Here is a 27,868-nt window from a genome sequence, read left to right as displayed (position 1 = left end):
GTGTCTATTTCCTTCCCCAGTTTGGGGAAGCTTTCAACAATTATTTCCTTAAAGAGACTTTCTATCCCCTTGTCTCTTTTCCTTCTGGTATCCCTATTATGCAAATACTGTTTTGTTTGGATTGGTCCCACAGCTCTCTCATCATTCTTTCATTCTTAGAGATCCTTTTTTCTCTCTGTTGTTTGGCTTCATTGTTTTCCTCTTCTCTAATTTTCATCTCATTCATTCTCCTCTATCTGCACGTATCTACTCTTAAATCCCTCCATTGTATGTTTCATTTCCGATACTATATTCTTAAGCTCTGAGTGGCTCTTTCTTGGGCCTTCTGTCTCTTTGTTGAAATCATCCCTTAGATCTTAATGCTTTTGTGTAAATCCATCAGCATGTTTGAGACTTTTATTTTGAAATCTTTATCAAGATGATTGGTAATCTCCATTTCATTTAACCCTCTTTTTGCGGTTCTGTCTTGTAGTTTTGTTTGAATCATATTCCTCTGCCTACTAATTTTGTGAGAGTTTCTGTGTTTCTTCCTTTGTATTAGATGGCTCTGCTATGCTTTCTGGTCTACAGAATTATAGCTTTATGAAGAAGTCTTGTGGTGCCTAGAAGCTTAATATTCTCTATTCTCTAGTGCCTGGTTCTATTTTGTGGGGACCCTAGCTGTTGGCATGCAGTGGGCAGGGTGTCTTTGTGTCTTTGCTGGCAGTGTACTTCATCTGCTACCTTGTTATCAGCTCAGGATTTTCTCATGAGCTTCCTATAGGTTGGGCCTCCATCTGCCTGGCCTGCAGCAATGGTGGGACTGTAGGGATAATGGCATGGGTGGGCTGATGTCTGGCTGTGCCTGGGCCAGATATGCTGCACTGGGCTTGGAAACCCACAGGGAGGAAGGAGCTTCTCAGGCTGACTCCTGCAGGCACCTTCCTGGAAGGGCTGAAATGGAGCCAAGGAGGCTGGGAGAGTCTCCTTCTGCCTGCCAGGCAGCAAAGTCTAATGCTGCTGTTGGGCCAAGTGTGTTGGCTCCTTGCAGTGTGTGCAGGGAGGAGCCTTGGGCCTGCATTGCTTGCAACATGGGATAGAGTGTCTGGAGCTCCCAAGAGCTCCTGACCTGTTGGGGTGAGGAAGGGATGGGAATGTATTCTTCACCTGCCCTTTCTCGTGAGGAGAGAGTTCCATCCATCCGTTGCCTCTATGTATCCCTCCCACTGCTGGCATGTCTTTCAAACTGCCATGTCTTCTTTGGGTCTCAGGACTGGTTGAGCATGCCTGTACTCCACAATGGCTGGGGTCTCAGCCTCCCAGAGTATTCCACCTCTCCCTGGTGTCCAACCCTGCTAATTGCCATAACCCAGTGTAATGTGGGGTTGTGCTCCCAGTGCACATCTCCAGGGCCAGTAGTGCAGGACTCTTTGGCTCCTACACCCTCTCCCCTCCATTCCTCTTTCTCCCACCTGTAGGCTGGGGTGGGGGGGTGGTCTTGGGTCCCACTTGATCTTGGCTCTGCCACTTTACCCTTTTCTGTGTGGTTGTCTCTTCTTCCTCAGGTGTATGTTGTCTGTTCTGCAATCCTCAGGTCATGTTGCAGTGTAGTTGTATTTCCTGTATTTCCTTCTTTTATGTGTTTTTGGGAGGATGTTTCCTCCTTGCCTTTGTATTCCACCATGTTTTATCTTTTTCTGGAAGTCTTAGATGGCTTTTAGATGCTAGTTTCTTCCAAGTTCATTATATATATATATATATAATTCCAATTAAGATTCCAGGATATTCTGTTTTAGTTTAATTGGAAAAATGATATTAATGTTTGTATTAAATATAACTAGATGAGAATAGCCAAGAAAATAATGAAGAATTGGAAAATGATTTGCCTTACCAGTTATTAAACATACTGAAATCCACTGCCATAAGAATAGACAAATTGGTGAAGGGAAGCAGAACCCAGTATAGCTGGAACCTTAATGTACTACAGACATGTTCACGTCAGTGAGAAAAGAATAGTTTGAGTGGTGTTAGCACAACTGATTAACCATCTACATGAAAATGCTGCATGTACAGAAATGAATTCAAAATGGATTAAAAGTGAAATATAAATTAAGCCTTAGGAGACTAAAGTTTAGATATTTACATATACATATTCAATACAGTAAAAGATATTGCTGAATGACTATGGAGGTTTACCAACCGGTCATCACATAAAGAAAAAACTCTTTCATGCCAGTTTTCTTCCCTTAGTTTTCCAGATATTACTGCAGTTACTCATTTGTGTTTCCATCTAATACACTTTCTATGCATTTAAATATATGTTCTTAAGTGTCACATTGTTCAAGTTGGTTCTTTTTATAATTATCATGTTGTAAATTTTTCAGATTGCTTTTTTCACCTAATAGTATGTGTTAGAGTTCTGTCCACATTAGTACACAGAGCTCCATCTCATTCTCTTAACTGTTATTTGGTTATAACCCAATTTAGCATATGGTGACCCATTTGCTCCTAGGCAGGTTATTTAACCATGTTCTCCTCAGTTTCTGTATTTGCCAAATGAAGATGACAGTAGTAATGACTTTCTCAAAGGGTTGATGTAATGACTAAATGTGTTAATATGTTTAAAAAATTTCAGAATAGTGCCTGGCATATAATAACTTTGTCATTGATATTTTGGTTGTTTCTAATTTTTCACACACACAAACCATCCTGTTTTGAATACCCTTTTACATATTTCTTTATGTACTTCAAGGAATAATATTAATAAATAATGAAAAATGAAAATGCCAGAGCTCTGGTGTGCTTCTTTGTTGGGGTTCAATCTTAACATAAAAAAATACTTTAATAGAAGTCTTTTGTTTCTATCAAGTTGTCATTTCTTCTCTGTTGAGTTTCTTAAAAATATAACAAGGTACCCTTTTTCTTAACCTTAAACTTTTCTTTGAACCCTTCTTATACTTCCAGCACTGTTATGGATTTATTTATATGTTTCTTTTGTCATTTTGGTGGGATTCAGGAAAGGCAGGGAATTTATGTGTTGTCAACCACCTGACATGGAATTATACCTAAATTAACTAGCATAGTTGATTATTTTTCTTTAGACATTGGAACTTAAAATAGTTCTATCACTCCGTTCTGTCTTGCTCCCCATTGCAAAACACAAAAATTGTATTTATTCTTATCTGTTAGATTTTAATGAAGTAATCTGGAATTTTAATTCCCAACTGTTCTTTTTACATTATGTATCTACTGTTTTAATTATTGTTTAGAAAATTCATTCAATTTTAACAACCATGTTAGCCAGAATTACTTATGTTTAACTCTAAGTAAGCATTCTTAGACATTTCTTACCATTCATTTTATACCACACTTCCTTTTCTTTTCTTTTTTTTTTTTTTTGAGAGGGCATCTCTCATATTTATTGATCAAATGGTTGTTAACAACAATAAAATTCTGTATAGGGGACTCAATGCATAGTCATTAATCAACCCCAAGCCTAATTCTCAACAGTCTCCAATCTTTTGAAGCATAACGAACAAGTTCTCACATGGTGAACAAGTTCTTACATAGTGAATAAGTTCTTACATGGTGAACAGTGCAAGGGCAGTCATATCACAGAAACTTTCGGTTTTGATCACGCATCATGAGCTATAAACAGTCAAGTCAGATATGATTATTTGTTTGATTTTTGTACTTGATTTCTATGTGAATCCCACATTTCTCCCTTATTATTATTATTATTATTATTTTTAATAAAATGCTGAAGTGGTAGGTAGATGGAAGATAAAGGTAGAAAACATAATTTAGTGCGGTAAGAAGGCAAATGTAGATGATCAGGTCTGTGCCTATAGACTAAGTATTAATTCAAGCTAGACCAGGGCAACAAAACATCCACGGATGCAGATTTCTCTCAAAACAGGGGGTGAGGTTCTAAGCGTCACCTCTGTTGATCCCCAATTTCCCACCTGATGGCCCCCCTGTGACTGTGCCTGCTTAGGTTGTTCCTCCCTTGAGGAATCTTACCCGTCTCTGGCTAACCAGCGATCTTGCAGGGCCATACAGGGAAATGTAAAGTTGGCAAGTGAGAGAGAAGCAATATTGTTTGAAAAGGTTAGCTTTTTACTTTTTTGCAGATTTATGCCCTGTGGCTTCTATGCCCAGCATTTGTCTTGAGGTATCTTTACCATTTGGAAGAATTATAATACTCGGTAATTTCAATATGAAGCATGAATTCAACTTAGGGGTATAATTATGAAGGAAGAAGAGAAGCTATAGAAGTAGCAGACGGAAGAAAACATGGGAAGATTGATTATTTCTTTGACATATCTTCTTGTAGTGTAACATAAGCATGTATAGGTTTTAGCAAACTACTAATTAAATTGCGTACACACATTAACATAGTAGGAATACAGCTACATAACAAAAGCAGACCTACAATTACCAGCCATATCCAGTGAAACCAAGAAAACCAGTTAGGTACCCTAAGCATTTGTGAAGACTTATCAATGATATGATGGATATTGTCTAACTGAATTTGAATAGTTTGAGAAAAATCAGACAAGTTAAAACAACAGATTCCTAGGAACTGTTCACATCCCATATGTTCTTTTAACACTAGATAGTCTGTAGTCGCATGATTTTGGAGCACTGCAACTTGCACTTCTCCTAATTCTTGGTTGAGTTCTAACAGTATAGATCCAGTCAGATTTGTTGTTTTACTGTATGCACAGGCCAGCTTAGATATCTCCTTCTTCATTCCAATGGCAAGTCCAGGAACTGGTGGGATGAATGCAGCTACAACTGCAACAACGCCAGGATCTTTGTTGAAGTTTTTTGATGATCATCTTCTGGAATGACTCTTCCAGAGGATGTTGATGTTGGAAGTTCTTCTTCATATCGTATCTTAATTCGTTTTCTGGGTAGCCAAATTAGGCTTTGATCCTCTGTATAAACACAAACAAACCCTTTGCCCACACTTTGATATGACCTTTATACCATTGTGAAGAACCTATTGGAGATCACCACACAGGAACTGCTTTTTTTTGAAGAGAAAGGAATATTATCAGAAAAATGTACTTCCATAGCTGATCATCTGACACCATTTAAAAGATCAAAATTAAGGATATGTAAAGCATGCATTAATCGTTGATTTGCAGTTAGTTTTATCCTATCAGGGAGTAATCCCCCTTTTCTTTCTCTTTTTTTGGTTATCATTAATCTATAATTACATGAAGAATATTATGTTTACTAGGCTCTCCCCTATACCAAGTCCCCCCCACAAACCCCATTACAGTCACTGTCCATCAGCATAGCAAAATGTTGTAGAATCACTACTTGTCTTTTTTGTGTTGCATAGCCCTCCCCTTTCTCCCACCCCCCACATTATGCATGCTAATCATAATACCCCCTTTCTTCTTCCCCCCCTTATCCCTCCCTACCCACCCATCCTCCCCAGTCTCTTTCCCTTTGGTACCTGTTAGTCCATTCTTGGGTTCTGTAATTCTGCTGCTGTTTTGTTCCTTCAGTTTTTCCTTTGTTCTTATACTCCACAGATGAGTGAAATCATTTGGTATTTGTCTTTCTCCGCTTGGCTGATTTCACTGAGCATAATACCCTCTATCTCCATCCATGTTGTTGCAAATGGTAGGATTTGTTTTCTTCTTATGGCTGAATAATGTTCCATTGTGTATATGTACCACTTCTTCTTTATCCATTCATCTACTGATGGACACTTAGGTTGCTTCTAATTCTTGGCTATTGTAAATAGTGCTGCGATAAACATAGGGGTGCATCTGTCTTTTTCAAAATGGAGTGCTGCATTCTTAGGGTAAATTCCTAGGAGTGGAATTCCTGGGTCAAATGGTAAGTCTATTTTGAGCATTTTGAGGAACCTCCATACTGCTTTCCACAATGGTTGAACTAATTTACATACCCACCAGCAGTTTAGGAGGGTTCCCCTTTCTCCACAATCTCGCCAACATTTGTTATTTGCGTTTTGGATGGTAGCCATCCTTACTGGTGTGAGGTAATACCTCATTGTGGTTTTAATTTGCATTTCTCTGATAATTAGCAATGTGGAGCATCTTTTCATGTGTCTATTGGCCATCTGCATTTCTTTTTTGGAGAAATGTCTGTTCAGTTCTTCTGCCCATTTTTTAATTGGATTATTTGTTTTTTGTTTGTTGAGGTGGGTGAGCTCTTTATATATTTTGGATGTCCATACTTCCTTTTCTAATGACTTTATTTGGTCACATTTTTATGGAATTGTATGAGTAATGTTTTCAGGAAGGGTGTATGGTCTGCTATACTTCCTGTGTTCTTATTTTCATGGAAATATATGTATTTTTCCCTTATAAACTTGATTGATAGCTTTTCAGGGTTTAGAATTTTAGTCTCACAGCCCTCTTTCAGAATTCTGTGAACATTGCTTCTTTGACTTGTAGCACTACTGTAGCAGATTGGAGGTCCAGTGCCTGTTTGAAGGCCTTTCACTGATTGGTAACCTTATGTTTCTGTTGGAAAATGTATTGGCAATTCAAATTTTTAACCAGAATAAATGTCTAGGTGTCTAACTTTTTTATTATTCCTGTCTTAAGATAGTGAATTATATATTATATATATAATGAATTTATTACCACAGAAAGTTTAGTGAGCGAAAATATTGTTTTTTAAGGTATTGATTTATTATGCCAATGTGATATAATTATGAAATGTAACAACTGCTGTATTGCTCTATGAGAGGAGTCAAAGTAACTACCTAATAAAAGATATTGGTCCTTAGAAAAGAATTGACAGAGGAAAATAAATACATATACGTATATATAGACATACAATAAAAGAAAGCACTCATTTGCGTGCTGTCAGAAATATGCATGAGAATTTCTAGACTTGAATTTGGAACTTGTTCCTCCATTTTAGGACCGGAAATTAACAAAAGCTGAGCAGCAAAGGTTCAAGGAAGAAGCAGAGATGTTAAAGGGTCTCCAACACCCCAATATAGTTCGATTTTATGATTCCTGGGAGTCTACATTAAAAGGAAAGAAATGTATTGTTTTGGTGACTGAACTTATGACATCAGGAACCTTGAAGACGTAAGTTGACCCTGATAATGCCAATCGAGTCAAAACTTTTGGAAAAACTTTTCAGGACTCATAAACATTGTTTGCAAAATAATGCTACTTGATTAAAGAATATGAATTTAGTGACTGTGTTTCAGGGCAGGCTAAGAATTAGTATGTTAATGAAGTTGGTTAGAAAATACAATGTTGAGTAATTGATATTTTTGGGATATCATAGAATTTTAGAATTAGAAATCATGAAATAATCTAATGTCATTTTGTACAAGATACTGAAAGGTTGAGGGCATGGCCAGGTTCACATATCTAGTGAGTAATACTACGTAATTATAGTCAGTGTTTTGTTTCTGACAGTTATTTGATAGTATTATCACTTATTTGTAACTATTACATGTGGGATATGCCTTTTCTGTTTCCTAGAATCTTACACTAAAATTTTACATAGTTTAACCCTCTGTTGACTATATAAGCAGTTATTGGGATTAGAGGACTTTGTTTTGAAAATTGTGCTGCCGTTCCACAAAAGGCCAGTCCAATTGGAATAATTCTTATTTTTAATTAAAAATGCTGAACTTGGTAGGGTGTCTTCTCTAAGGATAAGGTCTTAGATTAAAATTTCTTTTTTTTTGCCCTAACAGACAATAGAAAACAACTCATTGATATAATACATATAATATCAGCTAGTTCACATGATTTACTGTAATAATACTCATACAATAAGCTAAGTAGGTTTGTTTATATGTGGTCTTTGGTATCTTTGTGTAGGTACTTAAAACGATTTAAAGTCATGAAACCAAAGGTCTTAAGGAGCTGGTGCAGGCAAATTTTAAAGGGGTTGCAGTTCTTGCACACCAGGACACCTCCTATTATTCACCGGGATCTGAAGTGTGACAATATTTTCATCACGGGACCCACTGGATCTGTGAAGATTGGTGATCTAGGACTAGCCACCTTAATGCGCACGTCATTTGCTAAGAGTGTCATTGGTAATTAATATTTTATTGTTTATTGGTTGGGTAAAGAGAGATTTGTTAATTGTATGTCTAAACAGGGATCAGCAAACAATGGCCAATCGCCATATCTGGCCCCACTGCCTATTTTTGTAAGTAAAGTTTTATTGGAACACAGTTACCCCCTACTTGTTCAGTTATTGTCTGTGGCTGTTTTTGTACAATGACAGAGTTGAATGGTTGTGACAGAAACCATATGGACTGCAAAGCCTGACGTATTTACTAACAGGCCCTTTACAGAGAAGTATGCTGATCTCTGGCCTAAAATGTGAATTTGCTTTGAAATATCTATTATACATATTGTCTTATTTCAGAGACATCCTAGCATATTTCTTTTGTGGGATAATTTAAGATTATTGAAAGGTTCTGAGGACTTAAGAAAGAGGATTTATTAATTTAATTCAGAAAAATACCAAAAAAGGATAGTAATAAAAACAGATACTAGTAATTATTACTGAAATTTGATCATTAAAAATTGTACTTTATCAGCATGGAAAGTTAAGGAAGCTCTTTAAGTTCTTTATATAAATATAGCAAGTATTCAGCAAAATTTATATTTATAAATTTGCCTTTAGGGAGCTGAGATTAGCTCAGGTAATTCTTAAACCAAAGTAAATGTGATCTTGGTGGATGTTGTTGTTTTTTAATAAAAATATGTTTGTGGTGTTATTTTGTAGGGACTCCTGAGTTTATGGCCCCGGAGATGTATGAAGAGCACTATGATGAATCTGTAGATGTCTATGCTTTTGGAATGTGTATGCTGGAAATGGCTACTTCAGAGTACCCTTATTCTGAATGCCAGAATGCAGCTCAAATATACCGTAAAGTAACTAGTGTAGGTAGAACTTTATTCCTTTTACCTCACTAATTACCATATTTCACATTGAAGTTGATAAAGTCAACTTAGTCAAATCTAATTTTAGTTTAGTTCTGGATAACAGTGTTAAATTTAACATAATTGTGACTAACAAACTTTAGATTTATGCTATATACCTATACTCCATTGAGGTGACATAAAATGCTCTGTATTAGTATCTTTGGGAAAATGTACAGCTATATCATCTATATCAATTTGTAAAGAATTTTTAGATATTAGATGGATCTTATTTTTCAAAGCTGAATAATAAAGATTGAGTAAATGGTTTTGAAGATTTCTTCTTGTTCTAAAAGCCTGATTATGAAAGGGCATTCAAAATATTGTTCCAACAGATACCATATTTGATTCTTTGAGTAGTTTTTTGTGTTAGAAATTGCAAAGAATGCAAAGATAGTAAGAAGTGTTTGCTACCCATAAAGAGCTACATTTTTAGTAGGGCTATAATATAAATCACAAATAACTATAAAAATAAGAGGATGAGAGTATAGTAAGGAATGTAAGGGAGGTAGATGCAGAGTGTTAGGATTGTCCAAAACAGGTCTATATCATATCCAGTTATGTGGCTCAAGATTGGGCATGAAAGAGATTGTTAGGGTGTTTTAGGTAACTAATATTAATAGGTTCTGTTTTTAAGTGCATACCGTTTACCCATGCTTTCATCTTCATAGCCCTACAAGTTGGTACTGTCTTGAGTTTACAGATGATAAGAATGATAATTAGAGGTTGTGACTTACCCAAGTTCACACAGCTATTAATAATGGTGAATTTTGACCCCAAGTCTGTCTGACTGTAGAAAGATTTGTTTAGAGAGACCATAAGAAATAAGGCCAATATCCAGAATGTGGAACATTCTATAGGACAAATGACCTAGTTTCTCCAACATATCAATTTCATGAAAGAAAAAAGGGGGAGGGACTATTTACAGAATACAAGAGACTTAAAATAGTGTTGAGCTGGTAAATGTTTAACACCTGAGTCTCCGAAAAAGAAAAAGTACTGATTTCTAGCATTTGCTGATTTCCTTGGTGTTAAGTACTCCCACCATGACTGATTTAAGTGACCTCACTGAATGCAGGGTTGGGAAAGAATGCACAGTGGCATTCATTATATAGTATTTTCACTGTACAAATATAATAGATGTGAACAACCTCAAGAACATAAATACTAGTAAAATGCAGTAAAATAATTAAGGAGTGGTATTTTCAGTTAATTGGCTTTTAATATAATTTATCTAAGTGTGAGTTTATATAATTTAATATTTTTAATAATCTGTGTTTAATGATCAGCTTGCAGAATTCCTGAAAGTGTAATAGTTGGGTCTTGTGAGCTGCTATTAGCTAGCTCCAATGCACCAATCATGTAATATAACATAAGAATCTTGTTTGGATCCAGATTTGGATATGGATCCTTATCCAACTGTAAGAAGACATCATTTAGACCTTCTGGAAAATTTGAGTATGGAATGGGCTTTAGATGATATTAGAGTTATAGTAATTATTTTAGGTGGGATGATGATGTGATATCTGTTAGAGATACAAACTGGAGACTTTATGGGTGAAATGGCAAAATGCCTAGCATTTGCTTTCTAGTATTCCAGGATAGAAAAGAGTGTATGGGTATATAGCTGAAACAAGGTCGACAAAACATGACTTGTTATTGAAGCTGTTGATGGTTACATGGGGCTTCTTATACTATTCTACTTTGGAGTGTGTTTGAACATTTCTATAACAGAAAGCTGAGAAGAGATAAGGTTAGAATGTCTTTTTAGTTTGGGTCCCTTTATGGTACATCCACAAATAAAAAAAGAGTTTGTATCTGATTATGTAAGTTGCAGTTCCCTAATATTAGTTACCTAAAACACCCTAAGAATCTCTTTCATGCCCAACCTTAGTTTCACCTAGGATCAGAGGAAGGCAGTAATTACCCAGGGCTGGAAAATGGGTAAGATATCAGTGGAGAGGTCAAAGACGGCTTTTTCTTTAAGTAGAATAACATAACTCAGTTTTTTGAATGGTGGCTTTCTTACTGTATATTAAAGTCACAAAAATGTCATATCACAATTTAGCTTTCTATCCATATTAAAGCTTCTTGTATTTGAGGTCCAAATTAACCCTTACTTTGACCAGGTTTATCTAATATATGATAGTGTGCATATATGGTGTATGATTCTGTATCCTGTGACGTAGTGTGACAGAACTAGAACTAGATTTTAGATTTCTTCATTCCATGACAATTATTCTAGTATACTTTTCTGCTTCTGGATTAATTTGGAATTTTCTATTAAATGACTGTAGTCAGCTTACTTGGATTATTTTTTTAAATCTAAAACTCATAAATTAAGGGCAATAGAATATAAAATAAGCAGAGTCAAGGAGCTAACACAGTTACAGAAATGTTTTGTGTTGTCTGGACCTAATTTATGATTGACTTCCTAGAACCTGATAATTAGCTTGAGGATCTTTCAATATTTTAGTATTGCATAAGGATAAAAATAATTCAGATTTCTAAAAAGTTTATATACATATATTTTTTTTCATACATACATACATACATACTGATTGCCCATTCTAGAAGACTTTGAAATAATATTGATTTGGAATGTTTGTGATATAAAAATCCTTACTTGGAATTTTCAAAAGCACTTTTTAATAACATTTATTTTTCTGATTCCAAAAGATACTTGTTTGTTATAGTTTGCTAATTGGGGTTATGTGTACACTTTGGGATCCTATTTTTTCCCTAATGAATGTTACAATATGAGAATTCTGTATGTTATTAAGAATTATTTGAGGATATTTTTTATTTCTGCATATTAGCGTATATATATCACATAATTTATGTAATGTTGCCTCTGTTGTTGATTTAGATTGTTTACAGTTTTTCACTGTTATTTGTAGACCTATGACAAAATCCTTATCAAGAAAGCTGTTAAACTTATGTTGTACATATATATTTATTTATCTCATTTAAAACTTGAGTATTGCTTAATGGTAAAGATCATTATTTTAATAAATGTCATGTTGACTTGGGCTTTCAATTGCTTAATTTGTGACTAGAAACCATTTTTCTTCTCCCAGGGCATAAAACCAGCCAGTTTCAATAAAGTCACTGATCCTGAAGTGAAAGAAATCATTGAAGGATGTATTTGTCAAAACAAATCTGAAAGGTGGGTGCAAATGTAGTGAAATGATGTATCTCATGGATATATTTTCCCCTTATCTTCTACTGGTTCATTTTTTGACCCTTGAATCATGCTGGGTATGACTTTTGAGTGGAAACCAAATAATACTGTCTAGAGTGAAGTGTATCAGTGCATCTTGTTTGCCAGTTTAGACTTTGATATCATGTACTGAATTTTCCTTGAACCAAAATTTGGATTGTGTTTGTCTGGTTTGTGTGTGTTGTGACAAGCTTTCATCACCTTCAGCATTGGTTTAACAGTCCGTGGATTGCCCCCCGACCAGGTTAACTTGTTTCTAACAGTTGATAGTAGAAAGCTTCTACTGTGTCACCTTCGGGTAAGTACTTAAGTGTTTTTTTTATGAAAGTTAAAAAAAATTTAACTGTCAACTCACCAGATGTATTTTATTTGAACATATATCCTTATGTCATGATAATGGTAAAGCTGATAGGGCTATTTTTCTTTAAGAAGTAGTATTCTAGATTTATTTGTATCATCATTTGTGTTTTTTCTTATGTACAATTCCCTTTAGTTTTAGCTTAGATTTCCTTTTGATTTGAGCTTTAGGCAGTTGCTGACTTAAATTGGTAGGTTAGTCTTTGATTTTTACCTCTGTATTGATTATGATTAATAAAGGCATAGGTCTTTTATAGAAATTATTTCTACAAGGATTTCATTGACTGTCCCCTGTTCTTATTATGTTAGTGTTGCATATCTGAGAATATAGAAAGCCCCCAAAGTAAAGCCTGTTTAATTTTAGCTTTATTATAGAACGTTCTTAGTGTTTGTACCAACTGGCTATATCTAGATTTTATATATTTTTTAATAATGGTAAAACATATAACCTAAGATTTTAATAATTTTAAGTGTTAACAGTTCAGTGGCATTAAGTACACTCACACTGTTGTATAACCATTACCACTATCTATTTCCAGAACTTTTTCAACTTCCCAAACACAAATTCTGTACCTGTTAAACAATTAACTCCCCATTCTCTCTTCTCTTCAACCCCTGGTCCTCTATTCCACTTTCTGTCTCTGTGAATTTGCTTATTCTAAGTACCTCATATAAGTGGAACCAAACAACATTTGTCCTTTTGTGTCTGGCTTACTTTAGTTAGCATAGTATTTCCAAGGTTGATCCATGTTGTACCATGTATCAGAATTTCCTTCCTCTTTAAGGCTGAATAATATTCCATTGTATACACACACACACACACATCACATCACATTTTGTTTATCCATTTGTCTGTTCATAGACACTTTGGTTATTTCTACCTTTTGGCTATTATGAATAATGCTGCATGAACATTGGTGAACACATATCTACTTGACTCCTTGCTTTCAGTTCTTTTTGATATATACCTAGGAGAGGAATTACTGGATCATACAGTAATACTGTATTTAATTTTTTGCAGAACCACCATGGTGGCTACACCATTTTGCATTCCCTCCAGCGATGTGTGAAGGGTCCAATTACTCAACATCCTCACTAACACTTGTTATTTTTTGTTTTTTGATAATAGCCATTCTAATGGGTGTGAAGTGATATCTAATTCTGGTCTTGACTTGAATTTCCCTAATGACTAATTATGTTAAGTATCTTTCTGTGTATTAATTGGTCGTTTGTATATCTTGTTTGGCAAAAAGTCTATTAAGTCCTTTGCCCTTTTAAAAATTGGATTGTTCATCTTTTTTTTTTTTTTTGAGAGGGCATCTCTCATATTTATTGATCAAATGGTTGTTAACAACAATAAAATTCTGTATAGGGGAGTCAATGCTCAATGCACAATCATTAATCCATCTCAAGCCTAATTCTCGTCAGTCTCCAATCTTCTGAAGCATAACGAACAAGTTCTTACATGGTGAACAAATTCTTACATAGTGAATAAGTTCTTACATGGTGAACAGTACAAGGGCAGTCATCACAGAAACTTTCGGTTTTGATCACGCATTATGAACTATAAACAATCAGGTCAAATATGAATATTCGTTTGATTTTTATACTTGATTTATATGTGGATCCCACATTTCTCCCTTTATTATTATTATCATTTTTATTTTTAATAAAATGCTGAAGTGGTAGGTAGATGCAAGATAAAGGTAGAAAACATAGTTTAGTGTTGTAAGAGAGCAATTGTAGATGATCAGGTGTGTGCCTGTAGACTATGTGTTAATCCAAGCTAGACAAGGGCATTAAAACATCCACGGATGCAGAAGATTTCTCTCAAAACAGTGGGGGGTGAGGTTCTAAGCCTTACCACTGTTGATCCCCAATTTCTCACCTGATGGCCCCCCTGCGACCTTTTCAAACAATATGGCTTCTCTCACACTTACCAACTTTACATCTCCCTGTATGGCCCCGGATGATGACTGGTTAGCCAGAGACGGGTAAGATTCCTCAAGGGAGGAACAACCTAAGACAGGATTGTTTATCTTTTTTCTGCTTTTGATTGTTGCTGTATTTGAGTTGTAGGAGTTTAGGCATGCTTCTTTTTAAGCAAAGCTAAAAATACTATATTGAAGTAGCCAGTTTAGTTTGGATTCTGATTGTTGTTAGCATACCAAAGAACAATAGAATGTTCAAAAGGATTCTTGGCATATTAGTTTATTCGAAAGAGTACAAGCTTCAACATCAGACTAAAATTCAAATCTGGGCTCACACTCAAGCCAGTGTGATCTTGAGCAAGTTACTTAGCTGTTCCTCAGAACAAGTATAATTTTAATGATTAAAAAAATAATGAATGCGCGTGAAAGTTCTGGCAGAGTAATAAGGATTTAATGAATGCTATCTTCTAATGCTATTGCTATAATTATTTCTTAGTAAAAATATCTAGGCAAAATTTTCATTGAATGTCAGAGGGCTTATCTTGGTTGTGCCTTCTTAAACACATTTCACCTCAGCCTTAAAACTAATTAGTCTCATCAAGCTTTTTCCTTTTATAACACTGTCTTACTTAAGTATTTGTCTCTTGATGACTGTAGGAGTTTGAAATATAGAAGGTTGAAAATCTTCAATTTACAGGATGTATCATACATTATCTATTTTAAATAGTAAACGAGAGGCTTTCTGCTTAGGCATAGAATACACCAGTCTTAGCTCTCCATGGCCTGTAATACAGATAAGATTAAATATCATATATCTGTTTTAGGAAATTAACTGCCTCAGCTTGTAAAAGAATCTTTTGAGCACTGTTCTTTTTTTCAGAGATGGTTAATCCCTAATATTGGGCTAGAGTTGTATTCATTGTATGTATACTTTAGTCAACAGCACTAGACTTAAATACTTGAAGAAAACTAAGACATTTAGTTCAGAGCTTTTCTGAACTAAATTAGCTTTACCTGTGGCATTCTCTAAAGAATGAAGTACCCTGACTAGAATATTGTTAATGGAGTCAGAGACTTCTATTTATAACATTTGTAAAGAGTTTGAATTTCTAATTAACTTTAGTTTATATATCTGGAGGAGTTTTTAGTTTCCTTTGCTCACAATGTTTTGTTTGAGTCTTTAGTAACTTAAACCAGTAATTTAGGGAAGCTACTTAGTCCACTTAACATGTACTACAGTACTTCACTCTCTGTAGGTATTTTTAGATATATTAAACTTCAGTACCTAGATGTTTCTGGTAGTAATCTTTAATTAAGGTTACTATGAATACATGTTAGTTGGAATTTATTTGCATTTGATAAAAAGTTATATGCAAGACTTGTTTTTTATAACAAAGCAGATTAATGGTTTAATTAATAGAAAATTTAAAATAAGATTGTTACTTTGATACAATTAATTTTTACTAATTAAGGGTTCTATATCTTGTTTAAGATTGTAAAAATTGATAACGAGATGTGTATTTTGCTTATTAGGTTGTCTATCAGGGACCTACTAAACCACGCATTTTTTGCTGAGGATACAGGACTGAGGGTGGAGTTAGCAGAGGAGGATGATTGCTCAAATTCATCCCTGGCTTTAAGACTCTGGGTTGAAGACCCTAAAAAACTGAAAGGCAAGAACAAAGACAATGAAGCTATTGAATTCAGTTTCAATTTAGAAACAGATACACCTGAGGAAGTAGCATATGAAATGGTAAGTGAACGTTCTGCTACCTCCCTACACAGCCCCTTATAGTATTGGGTTGATTCTTTCTCTTTCTTATTGCTTTCTTTCTTCCCATTTTCTTCTTTCCTTTATTTAAATTGTTGTTTTATTGTGAAATGTATCTCTATAGCAGAGTATACTAAACTTGCATGTATAGTATAAAGAATAATAGACACTACTTTTGTTAAGAAATAGAACACTGCTGGTACCTTTGAAGCCATCTGTGTGCTCCTCCCAGTTGAATTCTGCTCTCTCATCATGGGTAATATCTACCCTGACTTTTGTGTTAATCATTTCTTTGCTTTTCATTATAATTTACCTAAGTGATACATTGTTTTGTTTTGAAACCTGAGTGTCAAGCACATACCTAGCTGGATACTGAAGTTACTATTAGGTGAAGATGCCCAGGAAAGGATAAGCTGAAACAGAATCTCTCAGTCATACTGGCTTCATCTTTGCTAAGTGTTTATGAGAGCCACTTCTGAGGAAGTCTGCAGCGAGATCATGCAGAGTCCACGGAAATACACACCCGGCTTACCACAGTCAGGGCACTGGGACTCCTCTGTGTGGACCAGAAATTAGTTGTCTGGTAACAATACGGTTTGATGGGGAGTAGGCCCCTCTCTATTTCTACTCTCCCCATGACCACCATCCCACAAGAATAGATGAAGGCAGATAACTTCCGTGGGGTGGAATGTGTATGCACACCAGATCCGGGATGCTGCAGAGCTTGGAGGGAGGGCGGGCAGGAACTCCGGCAGCACGTGATCTAATTGGACAATAACAGGGATGATCTTGGAGATGATAGCCTTTAACTTGTTATCTTTCTAGTTGCACTGTTCCAATCTGGAATGATTGCCTTGGACATGTGGTATATGACTATCATCCTGATAGTCCTCTCTACTATTTTCCTAGATTTCTCTGCCTCTCTCCTGTTCTGGATTTTGTATTTCCCAAATTCATGTCTTTCTCTTTCTTGGCTTACCCTTTTGGTTTAGTGGCATGCTTCCTCTGCCAGCTTCTTAAGAAAGAGTATGTGGGAGGTAAGTTCTGTTAAGACTTGCATGTGTGAAAAAGTCTTTGTTCTGTCTTCATATTTAATTATTATTTAGCTAGCTAAGGCATTTTAAGTTGGCTTTAAAAAAAATTTAGAGTCATTGCTCCATTCTTTTCTAGCTTTTAGAATTGATATTAAAAAGTGCAGATTTGTACTGTTCTTTGGGTCTTTTACATGCTATCCACTGTTTCCAGTTTTGGAAACTTGTAGTAGCTTCTCTTTCAGTGTTGTAAAATTTCACACTAATGTTATTTTGATTTGGGTCCATTTTCATCCAGTGTGTTGGATAATTGGTGGACCCTTCCAGTGTGTCAACTCATATCATTTAGTTTCTGTGAAATTTCTTGGAGTGTTTTATTGATGATTTCTTCCCCGCTGTTTTCTCTTTCTGGAACTGCTGCTATTTGAATGTTGGACCTCTTGGGTTGTTTCTCCAATGTTGTTATCTTTTTCATTTTCCTTTTTTGTCTTTTTGTTCTCCTTTTTGGCATATATTATCAACTTTATCTTCTAACACTTCCATTGAGTTTTTCATTTCTGCTATAGTATTTAATTTCAAGAGTCTCCTTTTCATTTTTTGGTCTGTTCCTTTTTTAGGGTAAACATGTTATTGTTTGTTTTGTAGATGAAGTGTTACTGCACTTTTCTGTAACATTAGTAAAGAGAGTGTTTCTGACATTTTTTTTCTCCCTGCATAGTCTCTTTTCTCCAAGTTGCTATTTTTTCTTTGTTAGGTTTGTGCTCTGTCTTCTTGTTAGATAGAGGCTTTTCTCATATTTCTGGTAATTCTTGATCAGTTCCTCAGGATTAATAATGGGAGACTGTATTAGTTTGCTATTGCTGTGTAACAAATTACTACAAATCTAGTGGCTTAAAGCAGCATGTGTTTATTAGCTCTGTAGGTTGGAAGTCCAGGTGGGCTTCACTGGGTTCTTTGCTTAGGGTCTTACAGGCTGAAATCAAGGTGCTGGCAGCTTGGGCTCTTACCTAGAAGCTCTGGGGGAGAATCTGCTTTTGGGCTTCTCCTGCTTATTGGCAGAATTCAGTTCTATGCAGTTGTAAGACTTTGGTTCCTAATTCCTTGCTGGGGATCGCTTTCAGCTCCTAGAAGCTGCTCTTCAATCCTTTCGTGGGCCCCCACTCCCATCTTCAAAGTCAGTAATGGCATGTTGAATCCTAGTATCACCAGCTTATAAAAAGTTCACCCAGATAATCTCCCTATCTGAAGGTCAACTTGTACAGCACAATAATGGAAGTGATATCTCATCATATTCACAGGTTTGAAGGTTAGAATGGAACATCTTTGAGGGACCATAATTTTGACTACCACAGAGACAAACAAGCTGATTGGATGGTATGGCTGCTTGTGTTAGACTTGTTAATTTTGATCTCTACTGAGGATATCTGGATGGGCCATTAATTAGGGAATCTCTGGCATCAAAATTTGTAGGTCTTTTGTCTTATATTGGTCAGATTCCCCAAAGAAGCATCTTTCAATGTCCTTCCTGGAGGGTAAAGGTCTGCTTACTGGTATTTCAGTAGCCAAGCAGGGGTGAAGGCGGGAGGTTTCTGTATAGGGCATTCAGCATGCATATGGTCTTTTTATCTTCTCATTTTCCATGTGTTTGCCATACCCTCAACTGTGGCCAGTGTTCCACAGGCCAGGGATCCTCTCTTTTATCCTCTTGAAAGAACAAAACTCCAGACTCATTGGGTAGTGAAGCAATCACCCAAAGGTGTGGAATGGAGGCTGAGACATGGCGACCTAAATATCTTTGACTTAGACTTCCTTATTATAGTCATCTCTTTTGACTTTACCCAGTTCTGGAAATACATGGTACTGCTAGTTCCTGTGCCTTATGAGTATTCTTCCGTAAAAATGGGAATGATTCTCAACTTTCCCTGGTCTCCCTTTTTCAGGTATGCTAGGTCAGTTGTTACTTATGTATTTATTTTCCATATTCAAAAAGTATCCAAAATATTGCTGTTCTCTTTCTCTTATTCTCCTTGTCTTTGTGGTTTTATAACTTAAAAACCTATTTACTGTGGGGTTTTATGGGAGCCCTGGGTGGGAGTGAAATTAACTGTATGGACTCCATCTAACATTTTAATCATCTTTCACCTACCATGAAATTTTCCCATGTCTGCAGACCCCAATAATATGCTTAAGAAGCAGACTGTAGGACTGAGAATGATATGCCACAACCCCTTCTGAAGTCATCTTCTCTGCTACTCAGGCCTGTTCTTCTCAGACAAGCCCTCCCCTCCCCTCCCTTTCCCTCTCCTCCCCTCTTCTAATGCCTAGTAAGATGTAGTACTTTGCTGTGAGCCTACTTCCCTCTGCCTAGAGGGTTGATTTATAAACTTCATCTATACCTCCCTCAATAACCTGCAAGTTCCTTTTTTTTTTGTTTTGTTTTAATTCAGGTCAGAATTTACCTTCCTCTGTGACACTTTCTCTCTTTCCTCCAGAGGAGCATGTACACCTTTATTTTATTTTATTTCCTCCAGAGAGGCTTGTACAGCTTATTTCTACTGTATTTCATTTTATGTTAGGATTGTGTCCATCCCTCACCACCAGATCATGTGCTCATACAGAACAAATCGTGTGCTCATAGAGAACAAAGGACCAACTTAGTCACCTACATGTTTCTAGAGCCCAATACTGGGCATGTTTTAGGCACTTAATGTTGATGAATGAGGAAGTCTTTTTAATCTTTCACAAAACTTAATGGCAGTCATAAATTACCTGTAAAAAGACTGCATGGATTGATATATCATGTTGTTTGTTTTTGTTTAAAGCCAGAATTATTTCAACAATGCTTGGTAATAGTGCTTTTCTTATGCTGATTAAAGGCTCTGGCATTTATGTATGTCTTAAGATTAAGAAAGAACATAGAAATAAATGAACTGTTACTTATTTAATAGCATTTGGAATTTGGGGGCACAAAATAACTCTGCTTTTAGAAAAAGAAAGTTAAAATCTTAAATATTAAAGATGTAGTTTGCTTATTATGTTTTGTATGTAGGTCAAGTCAGGATTCTTCCATGAAAGTGATTCCAAAGCTGTTGCTAAGTCCATTAGAGATCGGGTGACTGTGATAAAGAAGACAAGGGAGAAGATACCAGCTGGCTGTCTGGAAGAACGCAAGGATTCCCAGTGCAAGTCTGCAGTGAATGTACTCCCTCAGCACCAGAATACAACTTTGCCCCCTGCTCCTGCTCAGCAAACTGGGGCTGAATGTGAAGAAACTGAAGTTGATCAGCATGTTCGACAACAGCTTCTACAAAGAAAACCACAGCATCACTGCTCATCTGTTACAGGTACACAGTTGTAATTTATAAAAGCAAACAAATGTGTAATTGTATTCCCTTATCTTTAAATAATAATTTTGTATTTTTAAAAGCATTCTGTTATCTATCATTTCATCCATCCATTTACAAAATCCCTGAAACAGACAAGCCAACCAGTTTCCTTATTTTACAATTAAGATCCCAGGGTAGTAGTTGAATAAGGATTATAATCTTTTTGCCATTTTAAGGGTCTAACGTAAATCTTTTAATAAATAAAATTTAGAACTAAAGATATAATTTATCCTTCAAGAAGGAATTTCTAGACTCTAAGACCCTTTATATTTTAGACTCAAAAACAAATTTTAACACAGTTCCCCAATTTTTCTGCTGCAAATTTTTGCCCTAGAAGGACACAGTATTTTTATAGTAATAACCAGTTGATCTATAAAGACATTATTATTTTCTAGCCAGGTTCTAGGAGAATAAGAATGAGAACATGATACTTAGATTTTACTGAAATCCTAGAATCCTAATGGCAAATATAGATTAGTTAGGGACATACATGAAATGGCCAGCAAATGGAGTTGATTTTTATGTGATTCTTTGTTTTCAGGTTTGCTTTATAAGAAACTTTTAGTTATACCATGGTGTTAGCATAGAGAGTCTACATGATGGTTTTTTATTAATTCTGCAGTGTATCATTTCCTATGCCATTTGGGCCTTGTGCTTAGACTTTTCCCTTCTATGTGTTGCTTATTTTCTTTGTGTAGGTGACAATTTGCCTGTGGCAGGAGCTGGATCTTTGGTACACTCAGATACTTCAAGTCATCCCACTGTAGCCTACTCCTCAGACCAGAAGATGGGCTCTCAAATGGTTTCTAACATCGTGCAGACTGAAACAAATGTTCCAGGGAAAAATTATCCCTCCCAGCAGCTAGTAGGACATTACCAGCAGATTTCAGGGGTGAGGTGAACTGTTATACTTTTAAATGTAAAATCAGTGTATGTCCTGTAAATGGGAGAGTTTATCGTTACTATTTTTTTTTCTTCCTTGATAGTTGCAGAAGCAGCCAAAGCTGACTCAGCCCCAAATTTTGCCTTTGGTTCAAGGTCAGTCTACTATTTTTCCTGTACATGTCCTTGAACCTCCAGCTGTCTCACAACCCCAGGTTTCCCCATTAACTGTTCAGAAGTTCTCACAGATAAAGGTAAGATATATTTTAGAGGATCTGTATTCAGTTAAACATGCTTATCACTGCCTAGATTTTCTGACAGGCAAAGGATCTCTTTCATAAATTCATTACAGTTTATAGAAAAATCACTGAAAGTGAAAAGCTGTTTATGCTTTCCTTCACCTAAGACATTCTTCTTGAGGATGTCCCTAATATTGTGTAAATAGAATCTTGAGACACTGCTTGTATAATTGGAAAAGAAACTGAGAACTCTGTATATAGATAAAAATATTTATACTTGGATCTCTTACTCTTGGTAGTAATGGCTTGTTCTTTGTATTGAACTTTTCCAGACTGGTTTGAATGCAGAGGGGTGTCTTTTGTTGTAGTTAATTAGAAATCGTATTTAATAGACTCTTATAATTTTTATCATTTTAATCAAAATTCTTGACTTTTTTTGGTTCATGTTTATTTCTATAGGAGAAAATATGTGTTTTTATCTTTTAGACTCTCAAAGGCAGCATTATTCATTTCTGACAATGAGTAAATGGTCTTTATGGGAGTTTGTACATAAAGACTACACTGGCTCACTAAGTTATGGACTCTGGGCACATGGTTAGGCCTCTCTTTGCCATCAACCTGTTTTCTTTCCTCAAATCCACAAATTACCTGCATGTGCCTTCTCTCTTTGGGAATAAGATGGTCTGAGCTCCTAGGTATTCTGTATATGATTTAGTTAGCAGCTGTCACAGTTCATCAACTAACATTTAATGACTGTTGTTTCTAGGGATATAAACTAAAATAGAATAGAATAGAATAAAAAAATATGGTCCTTGTCCTCAATGAGCTCACAGTCCTATAGCAGAAAGCATACACATACTTGACAAATGACAGATGCATTAAAAGTCTTCTGGAGTTAAATTTAACGATAAGTTGACAGTAGTTGGTATTTGACTAGTGTTTGTAGGTGCTATGGGATATATTTGTAATTGAGCTCATATTGTGGTTTGATTTGCCTCTTTCTAAGACTGTAATTCAAAGTATGCTGAATGGATGCTTAAATTAACTTAGCTTCAGCCATGGAAGTACACAGGTATATGTATTTCAAAGTGTATTTCTGCAATTAGAAAAACTTTAAAAATTATTATGAAAGTGTAATTTACCTACTTAAAAAGAAAGCCCATAAAGTTATAATGAAGACAGTGAAAATCACCTGTTATTCCTCCAGCTAGAGACAATTTATTGTTTGTATTTGGGGGTAGAGCCTTTAGATTTTTCTCTTTTTCTATATATACATATAGAATTTTATTACTATATACATAAATGTATCACATACCTACTTTTTTGTAGCCTGACCTTTTCACCTAATATATAAAAGCCATGTAAACAAGCACTTTAATCATGAGTATAGTGGTTCAAGTTCTAGGAATTATTGTAGCCAACCTATATTTATTCAGCCAGCTCTTTCCTCTCCTCTAGGGAGAGCCTCTATGTTCACTTAAGCTATGATATTGAAATCCTTTTGAGCTTTCTCTTGGAACTTCCACTGTCTGGTGTATGAAGGTGTCAGGTTCAGTTACTCTGAATCTCTGCCAGAGTTTGAATGAATTATGTGGCCAGTGCAATAAATGAGAAGCCACGAGCAGAAAATTATTGGGACTGGTCTCGGCCCCTCAGTGCATTCAACTAGCATTTACTCATGATATTAGGATTTTCACAGGACTATTGCTCTATCCAGCACCTTTTGGATAGCTTACTGAAAGTTTTAGAGCATAGCATTATTTTATCTATCATTCTGTGAGGGAGAGTTCCATAACATGGGCACGGCATATGCATTTGTAATTTCAATTTTCCTTGCACCAGCACCAGGAACTGCAGCTGACCTCTGGAGCAGGTAGACAAACTTCAGCCCAACCTATGTCTTCAGACTTGTCAATTAGTTCCACAACCAGTTTTTTCTGCATATTCTTAGACATCGCCTGCTTCACAAATGACTTCCAGCATCCAGTAGTTGGGTCTTCAACTTCAGCCTGGCCCTAGAAGTGGGAATCAGGCATTAACCAAATCAACAGATGCCAGTCAGACTTCTAGTTTCTTTCTAGTTAATCACCCTCAAGCTTTGTTGAATCATTCTTCTGCCCAATATGTGAGTAGTGCACAGAGTGCCGCTGGTACAGCTCAGCTCCCTTCGAATTCCATAGAGGGGCATTCAGGGCCCCTTTAACGTTCACAAAAGGTACATTCGGTATCTTAGCCATACCCAGTGGTACATCAGGAGGCTGTGACTCCAGGTCCTTCAGTGCCACAAAGCCACACTGTGCATTTGAAGAAGCCTTATTTCCAAGTCTCTATTCAGCAGCAGCCATTAATTTTGTAAGATTATGGCATTACTACAGAAAAATGTTCAGCAGGATTGTATTCTGTGAGAAACTGAAGCTTATGCAACTTGGCAGCAGCCAAAGGGTGGTATTGAAAGTATAATTCAGCCTCTGGAATGGCCATCTTACTCAGTTCAACACATTTATCCAGGACCACCTGCAGAACTGCCATCCTGCCTCTGGAAGGCTCCTGAGCAGCTGCCCTTTTTGATTATGTCCCTGGGAACAGGCTTCTTACCCATCACAGCCACCTTACCCAATCCTGGCTCTAACACAGCCTGCTTAGTCACTGCCAGCCCCAGAACATTCTCTTTACACTGTACAACCATTGAGATCACAGCCAACCTATTCTGTGCAGACTTCCTACCTAGTGCCACTTGTGGTATAGCCCTCTTATTCAACCCTAGCCCTAGGGGTGCCTGATTATTCAGCGCAGTCTCCAGTTCAGTCACTTTTTCCAGACCAGGCAGCATATATGATCCAAACAGATTATCCTGTGCAACCTATGAAACAGCCTGCTTACCAGGCACTGCCTCTTGAGCATGCCCCTTATTCAGGACAAAGTGCTTATACTATCCAGACAACTGAACTTTCATTACCCAGCAAGTTTACATAGTAAACCCTCCAGACAGCAAGCAAGTACATAATACAAACTCTGCAGATCAGAAGTTATACTCAATACCACCTAACATAGCACAGACTTCTGGGTAACAAGCCTATTTAACACAGCCCCAAAGCAGTAATGCTTCAGTGTTGGAACAGAAGACATTATTAACATCAACCTTGGATACACAGACACATTCGTTTGAGTCTTTATTTAATGTCCAGCAGTTAGCAGCTCCATCCCAAGCAGGTGTCAGTTTTGGATACCAGCAGCTAGCAGCTAGCCCAGTCAACTAGCGTTACTTACCAGAGGGCCAAGGAAGGGCCACTTCAATACCCTGTGCAGATGACCTTCATTCAGCAGGCCTCCTCACTGGCCCAGATCTAACTTCCACATTTCTCTGCAGTTTTCCGAACCATATCTAACACCAAGCCAGGTTTCTCACTCTTCTTTCATTCAGCAGTAGCAGATGACTCATTCATCTCATAAACAAGCGCAGAAAAGCCATCAGTTGTCTAAAGAAGGTCCAGTAAATCAATAGCAGTCTTTGTATAGCCAACAGGCTGCTTTCCAGCATCAGATACCTCATTCACAGGCACCTAACCAAGTTCAGCTATTACCAGGTATTCCAAAGGCCATTATAAACACGGTCCAGATTAGACCTCCTTTGCAAGAACAGCTGTGTCCAGCAGCACTGAAACAATATGCAATATAACTTTTAGAGCAGCCTCAAGTGCTTCAGGTATTAGATGCCAGTCAAACTTTTCCTCTGCAGAAAAGCCCTAGCACAGCACCAGCCAGCATGCATTCAGAAGCAGTCTGTTATCCAGCTACAGTGGCATCCATCTTCCAGCTTGACACTTGTTTCTGGGTCATCAGAAAGACAATTACAGCTGCAGACCCTCTGTCAAAGCTCTGGGATAGCCCTTCCCAATCAGCCATCTTCTGTTCATCTATCGATACATAGTATTCCAGTACAGGCTTCCACTACCTTTCAGAGCATTTCTGTGTTATAGACACAGCAGCATTTGCAAAGCCAAGAAAAATGCAAGCGTAAATTCTCTTGGGGGAAAAATGTGGATGATTGTAATTTTTCCATGATGTTCAAGGGTCAGGGAGATAGTAAGCTATAGTGGAAATGGCACTTTTTGAGAATCACAGTTCTGGTTCCTTGCTCTTTTCTTTACTTATTAGGTGGCCTTGACTCAAGCCTCTTTGGAGTTTTCTCAGCTGTAAAGTGAAGGGGTTAGACCAGATGATGGGCTAGATAAAAAAAATACTTGAGCACCTACTTGGGTATATCAGTGAATAAAAAGTGAAAGTCCTTTCTGTCATGGAGTTTTGTTGGCTAATGGAGGGGGAGACTATCAGAAACCTTAATAAAAAGTAAATTATGTAATACAGTACAAGGAGATTGGGGGAAATGTAGAGCAGGATAAGGAGGAAAGTGGGCTGCAATTTTAAATAAGGTGGCAATCAGGATAGGCCTCATTGAGGAGACATTTGAGCAGACACTTGAAGGAGGTGAGGGAGTCCTCAGTGTACATTCCAGGCAGAAGGAATAATCAGTGCAAAGACCCTGGGGGAGGAGTGTCTGGCATGTTTAAAGAACAGCAGTGAGGCCAATGCAGCTGTTAGGACTAAAATGTTAGGAGCTTATGATTATCTCATCATTCTGCATTTATAATAAAGCATTTGCCTTTATGCAGTGATAATAAAAAATGCTATTGAGTGATTTCTAGGTGCCAAATATTGTCCTAATGGCTTTATATACCCTGTCCTCGTAACAACCTTGTGAATAGTAGCTGTCATTACTCCCATTTTACAGGTGAGGAAACTGAAGTTCAGAGAGTCAAGTAACTTTTTCAGTGTCATACAGAAGTGTCAGGATTTGAATCCAGACTACTTGGTTGCAGAGACTGTGCCCTTAACCATTACACCATCCAGCCTCTTTGTAAGACAGATTTCATATGTACCAGAATTGGAGAAAAGGGCATGGTGACTTCAGTGATACTCAGTTAATTCAGGGGATTGATTGCATTAGTTAAAAGAAAGAACTGAGAGTCCAGTTTCTTCTTCTTTTTTTTTTCTTTGCTCTTTTCTGCTTTTGTTATCTCTAAAGACTCTTGAGTTTATTGAGTTTGGCTAATAAAATGCTGTGACATCCTTAGAGAAAAGGTGTGCTGTAATGGAAAGAGTTTTCTAATGATGATGTAGTGCTATTCCAAACAGTTATTATCTCAAGAATTGTGTGTTTTATAAAATTTCCTCTTCATCAAGGGTATAAATGATAATGGATTTTGATGTGTGCATGCTCACACCTAACAGGAATGATCAAGTATTAATAAATACCTTTGCAGCTGAACTTTCTTTAGATGAAGCTTGCTATTCTGGGATGTATTTCTTTAGAATAAGAAAAAGTAAAGTTGAAAAAATAATAAAGTGAACACCCATATACCCACCAACTAAATTCTAAAGTTAACTTTTGCTTTATTTGCTCTATCACATATCTATCCATCTCTTCATCCATTTATCAATCCATATTAATTTTCTGGTACATTTTAGAAAGTTGTTGACATCAGTATACTTCATTTAAAATACTTCAGCATGTAAATCATTGACTAAAACTCAGTATTTTTTTAAGTTTAAATTTGTGTGCAATAAAATGCACGGATAATAATTCAGGGAGTTTTGACAAATGCTTACCTGTGTAATGCAAGCCATTATCAAAATAAAGAGTAGATGTTGGCAAACTTTTTCTGTGAAGATCTAGATAGTACCCCATTTTAGGCTTTCTGGGTTATATAGTTTCTGTTGCAGCTACTCACCCCTGCTATTAAATGCATTAAAACAGCTATAGACAATATGCAAAAGAATGGCCATTACTATGTTCCAATACAACTTTGTTCATTAAAACAGGTGGTGCACCAGATTTGGCCTGCAGGCTGTAGCTTGCCCACCATTGGAGAATACTGCCATTACTTCAGAAAGTTCCTTCATGCCCCTTTCAAATCAGTCAACCTATATCCTGCCAGAGTCAACCAGTGTTATTTTTTTTTTACCATAGATTAGTTTATTCTGTTCTAGATCTCCATATACGTGGTATCATACAATACATATTCCTGTGTGAGTCTTCCCTCACTCAATA

General features: G+C 36.5%; 1 protein-coding gene across 2 annotated transcripts in view; it reads left to right on the top strand.

Annotated features, from left to right (window-relative positions):
• The window catches only part of WNK3 (WNK lysine deficient protein kinase 3), a 329,776-nt gene that overhangs the window by 95,629 nt on the left and 206,279 nt on the right, over positions 1 to 27,868 (top strand). For both annotated transcript variants that reach the window (XM_073227358.1, XM_037010755.2), the window contains exons 3-10: positions 6,898 to 7,070; positions 7,821 to 8,041; positions 8,743 to 8,900; positions 12,020 to 12,108; positions 15,984 to 16,203; positions 20,302 to 20,596; positions 21,337 to 21,530; positions 21,625 to 21,774. In XM_073227358.1, the coding sequence (XP_073083459.1) occupies positions 6,898 to 7,070; positions 7,821 to 8,041; positions 8,743 to 8,900; positions 12,020 to 12,108; positions 15,984 to 16,203; positions 20,302 to 20,596; positions 21,337 to 21,530; positions 21,625 to 21,774 (1,500 nt within the window). The remainder of the gene's footprint in view (positions 1 to 6,897; positions 7,071 to 7,820; positions 8,042 to 8,742; positions 8,901 to 12,019; positions 12,109 to 15,983; positions 16,204 to 20,301; positions 20,597 to 21,336; positions 21,531 to 21,624; positions 21,775 to 27,868) is intronic.

The sequence above is a fragment of the Manis javanica genome, chromosome X, assembly GCF_040802235.1.
Source record: "Manis javanica isolate MJ-LG chromosome X, MJ_LKY, whole genome shotgun sequence".
NCBI classification, from domain to species: domain Eukaryota; kingdom Metazoa; phylum Chordata; class Mammalia; order Pholidota; family Manidae; genus Manis; species Manis javanica.
The sequence above is the reverse complement of the archived record's forward strand: the minus strand, read 5'-3'. Positions and strand labels throughout refer to the sequence as shown.